The sequence below is a fragment of the Olea europaea genome, chromosome 11 (assembly GCF_002742605.1).
Source record: "Olea europaea var. sylvestris chromosome 11, O_europaea_v1, whole genome shotgun sequence".
In the NCBI taxonomy this organism is placed as follows: Eukaryota; Viridiplantae; Streptophyta; class Magnoliopsida; order Lamiales; family Oleaceae; genus Olea; species Olea europaea.
Genome location: NC_036247.1, coordinates 10,140,980 through 10,148,538, shown reverse-complemented (window position 1 = coordinate 10,148,538; position 7,559 = coordinate 10,140,980). Strand labels below are relative to the sequence as shown.

The 7,559-nt window shown below is 34.0% G+C and overlaps 1 protein-coding gene across 1 annotated transcript; it reads left to right on the top strand.

Moving 5' to 3' along the window:
- The first annotated feature begins 309 nt into the window (after positions 1-309).
- LOC111403318 (ribonuclease H2 subunit B) lies at positions 310-7,357 on the top strand. The gene is made up of 11 exons (XM_023031771.1): positions 310-370; positions 566-620; positions 1,901-1,960; positions 2,341-2,442; positions 2,677-2,753; positions 3,067-3,190; positions 4,477-4,541; positions 4,691-4,760; positions 5,843-5,918; positions 6,562-6,652; positions 6,984-7,357. The coding sequence occupies exons 2-11, from the start codon at positions 572-574 to the stop codon at positions 7,104-7,106; spliced, it is 837 nt and encodes a 278-aa protein (XP_022887539.1). The 5' UTR covers positions 310-370; positions 566-571; the 3' UTR covers positions 7,107-7,357.
- Positions 7,358-7,559: the final 202 nt, after the last annotated feature.

The following is a 7,559-nucleotide window of genomic DNA, read 5'->3' as shown; positions in this document are numbered from 1 at the left end:
TTTGAAAAGCTCGAGCATTGATTTTCGACTCGCGAGTTTGACTCGACTCGTTGCCATCCCTAGTTTTAGGCTACTTCCTTCCGTCGTATCTTTTCCTCCAATTTTCTACGCTATAAATTAAGCCGCATTTACATGGTTGGTTGCTAAAGTGCCGGTATTTTTTATTTTTGAGTAATGCTATTTAAATTCACTGAAATTACAACTCAATTTAAGTGACGTTAATGTGAACAACTCAATCTAAGTGACGTTAACGTGACATTAAATAATCAGTCAAATTTTACGTTTTTTTAATTAATCTCTAATGTGAAATGTGAAGGACTGTTGTGAACAGAAAGGGAAAAACGCTGAACTCCAATCGACAAAGCTCAAGGTTAGGGTTTTACTTCTTTTCAAAATAAATCACAGAGATTTCGAATCGCTGTCGCCGCCGATCAAACCAATAGTTGTTCTTTTTCCTTTTTCTGGGGATTTTGAGTTGGAAAAAAATATGCGTCAATATTCATATAAAGATTGCAGCTTGTCGAAGTGAATTTTTTTTTGTTCTATTTCTGCTTCATGCTAAAAGCTCCCAATGGCTCGGTGGGAAGGCGTAAATGAAACTCGTGTTCTGATTGCACCAGGTATTATCTTGCATACGGATTTTATTCATTTGGTAGTTGACGTTTTTTGTTGTCTACATTTCTTATACAATGTAAATTTATCAGCTGAACCAAGTTTTAATCACTAATATCTGTTCATTAGCATTCTCTTGAACTTGTTTCAATTTTTATTTTGTCAGTTTCTCCTTTTTATTTCTTTATTTTCCGTTTTCTCGGGATTAGTGTAGAGATAAATGTATTTTTACATATTGCTGTAAATTTTACAAGTTTCACGTGTTTCCCATACATCAATATATGAATGAAACAAAGGTGAGCCTTTCAACAACTACTTACAGTTTGTGTCATTTCAAAAGTTAGCTTCTGAAAGAAAAAAACATAGGTTACAACATGACACATGCATGAAATTTTTTTATACTATTTCTTGATGTTATATTACAACTGGAAAGGAAAACTTTTGAATTCTTTTGATAATTTTATTCAAGCATACTTCTCTTGAGATGTCCTTGCTTTGCAATTTATTCTCCTATCTCTGTTCTTGGATGATTTTCTATGTTGTATACTTCTTTTAACGATTGTTAACCTATTTTTCTTTTCTGGATGGCCTGGGATCCAAGTTTACTTGTAAAATTGTAGTATCATACTTCCACAATTTTAATAATCTTTGCGTTTGACAGAAAAAGGCGCCATCACAAATAGTCTAGGCTTTACAATTTTATTGTACAGTAAACACGCAGGCTCAATTGATTAATTAAACACCTGCTGCATATGCTGTCGATTTCTTGTGTTTTCTGTGAAATGTATTTGTACGTCTAATATATTTCCCTTGGAAAATTATTCAGCGAACTTTAGGGACTATTTATTTGTCTCAACAACTACAGAACTAACAAATTAACATAGGGTGAACTCGGATTTTCAGATGTCACAAGAACTTAAATAAGAAAGGCTGAGTATCCGGAAACCATACCTGTTGCAGTTACTTCAGGGAACAATTATATAAGTATTGATATTATAAGCTGGCCTGTGCATCCTTGTGCAGAACCTGGGATTATAGAGTTAATGCAACAGTCAAATTGTTCAACTTGAAAGTTTGAACTGATGGCCTATGGAAATTAATAAACACATGTTAAATCGTAATCAATGCAATAGTTGTCTTTCCTTTCAGTGTCATTCTTTTTCTTGTATGTTTCACTGTATTTATTGATGAGGCACTTTGCTTACTACTAGTTGAATCTGCTATGCAATCAATCATCTTGCTTATTTCACCTTAGCGATTTATTAGGGTTTTAAGCTTATAATTGCAGATCCTTCCACAAGCAGGAAGCAAGTGGGCCAGTTTTTATCACTTCAGCATCCCAAAACTGGTAGTTTTTCTTCCTCAGTGAAATCTCTTGTTTATACCTTGTGGAGATGAGCAAGGTCTGCTCAGCTCATTCTCTAGTATATCAGGCTCATTAATTTTTTTATTATTGTTATCTTTTCAAATGATTCCATTTTCCTCCTTTTTCAAAAATTACTTAGCATCCGTTTGAAAGAATTTGTAAACGGTTTCATTGATAAATAGACAAAAACGAGTGGTGGAAAAGCGGTTAGTACGTGTTGGTCCATTTGAATGTGCGGTTGAAAATGAAATTTGATTATTTATAAATTGATTTATTAAGTTTGCCAAACAGATTGTTGACTTTGGATGCTAATTCCACTATCTTATGTTCAAGTCTCTGAGGCGATTTTACTTATATGACAGGAAATATGGCATGCTACCTCTTAATTGATGGAGTTCTTCAAGAACTTCACTGGTTCAAGCAATCTTATGGGTCTTGGTTCCTTGGGGACTATGTTTGTGAAGGTGAAGACATCCATTTAGCATAATTTGCACATCCATGTACATGTCATTCACCATGGATGACAATTTGAACGGATTGATATGTGCCATTTGGCAAAACTTTTAACTTTTAGTTTTTGCAGTCTTTTTCCAAGTGCTTTCATGCCACATCGCTTTTCACAAGTGAATAATAAGAATCCTGCCAAAATTTCTCGGTCAACATATCTTATTTAGTTCTTTTTCATTTTCCCTATACAGATGGTCGCCTGTACACTGCTACTTCAGTTGATCCTGTCTTCATTCTGTTGCCAATTTTTGAGGAAGCACGAATGAAGGTCTGCAGTTACTATTTAATGTTGGTTGTGGCTTTTGGATTTGAGATGCTTTTCCTTGTCTGCTTTGCTCTTCCGGCATATGCTTCTAGTTAGACTTAACCTCACAAGCAGTAGAATATAACCATTTTGTTATGGACAATAATTTTTATATATCAAAAGACTATTTTTGCAATGGCTGTTCTTCTGTGCTCTGAAAAATATGATTCATTCATGTTTTTTTGTAATGTCAACTTGTGAAGTGCAAATATAAAGATGTGTGGTAACCTAGTTTCTCCTTATCATCTTTAGTGATTCCTCACTGTAATTTGTGCAGAAAGGGGATGATCCGGGAATGTTTAGGCAATTGGATGAGATAGTTTATATTGATGGCTATCCTGGATATCATTCTCTGTTGTCCATTGCGGAGAAATCTATGCAAATAGTCTGTGATCTCAAAGGTGATCTATTTGCTATTCTTTTGGTACATGCTGTACATACGGCAATTTTGCATGTTAATGCTTAGTGTATGTGTGGGTGGTTGGGGTGGGGGGTGGGGGTTGAATATTTCCAATTACTGGTTTGTAATTAAGGATACATTTATCAGCTGTTAGTGTTCCTTCTGAGGCGTACTTCTTCCTCTCTTGCATATGCTATAATGCACCGACACGCACCTGTCACATACGCTGAAATGCGATTTTTGAAAAAGTACTGGCACGACACGTTATCGATACGTTGATTAAATTCCTTAAAAATTCTTCACTTTTATATTGTATATTTAGTTTTATACTTGTTATTAATTTTTCTTATTGAAATGTTTTAAATATGGGTACATATTAGTATATTTTCAAATAACTTAAAGTTAAAAATATATAATATTTCTTATAAAAAGGAAAAATAATCATGGTAGAGTGTTCAAGGAGTGTTGATAGCAGACACTTGTTAGACACGGACATACTACCTTTGTTGAAGTGAGAAGATATGTAATCTGGTCACCTATTTTAGAACACATGAAACTGCTAAATTATTCAATTCTATCTTCACTATCCTTAGATTTGTGGCAGCAGATTGACAATGTTTGTTGAAATCTTTGGCAAGGTTGTCCACCAGGATCTTTTCACTTCAAACAAAGCTACTAAGGCTTGTCATAACTCTTGTTAAGCAAATTGCCAAACTTTTTCTGAATTTGTTTCACCAAATTTTTATCTTCTTTCTTTACATGTTATCTTTGTCCTTATATAAAATCTTCCAAATTAAATGAAAGAATAATTATTATGGGTTGCGGCACTTCCATGTCAAAGTTAATATTTATATAATATATTGCAGGCTATTTTCTCTTATATATCATTCCAAAATCATAGGAGAGATTTCCAGAAAATTAAATGGCTTAATTGTTTAGCCCCTGTTTAGGCCCCATAATTAAAAAAAGAAAAAGAAAAAGTATTTCTCTCTTTTTTCCAAGCAAATATTCGCCAATAAAATAATATTACACATAAACCCAAAATTTTTCCTTATTTTTTAACCATACATTCTCCAAAAAATCACTATTCTAAGTTACATTCCCCCCAAACCATTTTTAGTGGAGCCCAAACAGGGGCTAAATATCATAGGTGTGGTATTAACATGGTTTATTTGGTTCTTTTCAAACATATAGCTGCCAAAGTAAATTGCTTCCTCTATTTTTATGTCATTTATAAAATTTACTAACGAAGGATTTTCTGTTCCCCTATCCATTTCTATTTTACAGAAATTGGGTCGACCAAGTTTTTTAGGCTCAATGATTTGAAGGTATTGAGATGGTTGACCTACAAGGTTAGTTTTGTTCTGTTTTGGCCTTCACTTGGAGGTGGTTATCAGTGTTAATGAGAACACGTTCTTGTGTTTGCAGGATGTAATTTTGTAGTTATTTTGCACGATCCCTTTTCCCTCATGCATTTATTTAATACCTCGACAAATTGTAGGTCCATCAACTGAAGAAGACTATACCAACATTGGATAAGAACTATGCCGCTCGAGATGAGAAAGACACATGTATGTCTGTAGCTTGCAAAATTTTGTCACCTTCTCTCATCCCATCTTTTAAATTTTAATTACTCCAAACCTCTTGAGATTCTTATCTGGATTTTGGACTAGCTAGGTTATGAAGAGACTCAATTCAAAGATTTTGTATAGTACATTTAATTGCACATGCTACAATCAATAAGGAGGCAAGTAAAATATTGAGATTGAAGAACATTCTTGTAAATATTTTCAATAAGGAGTACAATTGAAAAAGTTGGTCTCAAGGATCCTGTCAAGACTGATATTTGTATTACTCCAAGACCGACCAGTTGATATTTAGCCTAAAGCATATCTTGTACCTTAACAGGCAAAATATTTTTTATTCATCTGTTTATTGTGGCCATAATATATGAAGAATTTTGAGATTTCAAGTGTCCTTGATGATACAAAACGCACATTTCTTGGTACTTGATTCTTGGATTCTAGCTGCAAGATTACCAATTAGGCATCAATAATCCAATAAGACACCTGATGTGCGTATCTTAAGGATCAGACTCACCATTTAGGTGTGTTAGAAACAATTTATCAAAGTAACCGTAAGATGCAGTCACGTGATGTTAGAAATATAGTCATTGATTTGTTCAATGGTAACACGTGTATGAGTTATTATGGGATGAATTGGGATATCTAATTTTTGTTTTAGTTTTTGAGGGACGTATAAAATGTCAAATTCTATAATAACAACAAATGAGATTGTAATTTATTCATAAAATATTAAGGCATTGCTACCATGCATCATAGGTTTACCAAATTTTGCTTGCCATACATCATCATCTTAGATTGCGGGGCAATATCTTCATAGTACAGGCTGCTTGTCGTTTAACATTACTGTTTCTATATTCATACTTTCAATCATTTTTGTGTGCTAAAATTTATTTTCTTTGTTTGTCCAACATTATGCATTACGTGCCACTGTCTCATGAATATGAATGTTCATGGGTTCATCGTTTTGCCTTGATATTATAACCAAGTATACAGGTGGTAGAATTTTCTCTCCCGTAAACCAAATGTAAAATGAGCTGAGACTGATTAGCATCTTTGGATGGTTACAGTATTTGATGCAGTGTCAATGGTGGGAGAGTACTTGAAGGAAGAGCCTTGGTTGAACCTCCTGTGCAGCAAGTTCAAGTATTGCTTTTCACCATGTAACAATTATCTGTTTTTCCCTTTATAGTCATCTCATTGCATGGTCTTAAATAGCTACGAAAATTTGCCAAGCACCTATTTCGAACTGAATGGCTTTGAAATCCAAACCAAATACACTGGCGATTGGGTGTGATGACTAACATGTCTGGCGCAGTTTGAGGTTAGGATTAAAAAGCATTGTGGTTAACGTAAATAAATTCACAAATTATGGAACATTTGGAAGGAGATTTTGCACTAATCAAAATTATGAAATATAAGTATTTTAATTTCCAAACACGGAGAAAATTTTGCTCTGATTTCATGCGAGTAATATGTGGCCGACCATGATTTGGTGACTTTTTCATGACAGCTAGAATTTTGAAATATTGCGAACGCAATGTATCTTTTTATGTTGGATATCAATGTGATAAAAAATATGCATTTTTCATAAGAGCAAATTGATCAACATATATATTCTGAAGATTGGTCACTTCTGCATTCATATAGCGGTCTCTGTCCCTTGCTAACTTTTACGACACATCTTGCATTGCGGTTGGAAAGAGATTAAATCTTCCGTGTTTGGATAAAGAAGGGCTATCATCTGAAATCATCTTACCAATCATTTTCTAGTGATTGCAAATTGCAGATTAAACTTACAAGAGGCAGTAAACGCACAAGATACTGAAGTAGTTTTACATTCCAATGGAAGTGGTCCTTCATCATTTAATCCTGTACAGGTATGTAATCCTGGAACAGTTTCTTATTTATTTTGCTTTTTCCTAGTATGTGTTCAATTGTATATCTTTCGCATACAGTGAGTAGACCAAGATTGTCATCTCCTCAAACTTTAACCATATTCATTGTCTTCAATATTATTATGCAGAATGCCTTTTAAACATGTGTAGACTAGTAATAAATTCAAGTATAAATAACAGCCTGGTGTGACTGCATAAACACCAATGCTAAATCTGTTGCTAACTACATAGAATGGACTTTCTGGTTGTGAGTTTATGAAGTTTGCGTTTTTTTTTCTCTCTCTCTCCATATGACAATTCACTTTTCTTTCAGGAGAGTAATAAGGTAGACAAGAAAACTGTGCGCACCACAAGGCAAACTAAGAAGGCCAAAGTGGAGGAGAATTCAAAAAATATCAAAGACATGTTCTCCAGGGCTGCAAGAAAGGGAAGATGAAGTTATGTCCATAGATGTGGTACTGTATTGGAGACTGAAGATGTAATTTTAAGAGGGTAAAGTAGTCCTTTTACCCACCTAACTGAACAGAATGGTCAAATGAATGAAGTCTGTGACCATGGCTGTATGTGATTTTGGCAGAACACTACAACTTGAAAACCCCTTTAAACCGGCATTGAAGTTCATCATTGTATCACTGTTGTTTAAACTAGATTTTTGTGGATTTATGAGTAGTGCCATTTTTGTGTCAATATTTTTCCCAAGAATTTACGGGTGCATGAGGAAGCTTAATTAACGCGAAGTGATAACAAATTTTTTTGACTTAATTATTAGCTAGAAATAATGCATCTGCTGTAAATTATTTTTTCAAACATAGCTAAGAGAATGAATTGTAACGATCGCAACTGTTGGCAATAACCATAAAGTAGGCTTTAATAATTTTTTGTATCAACT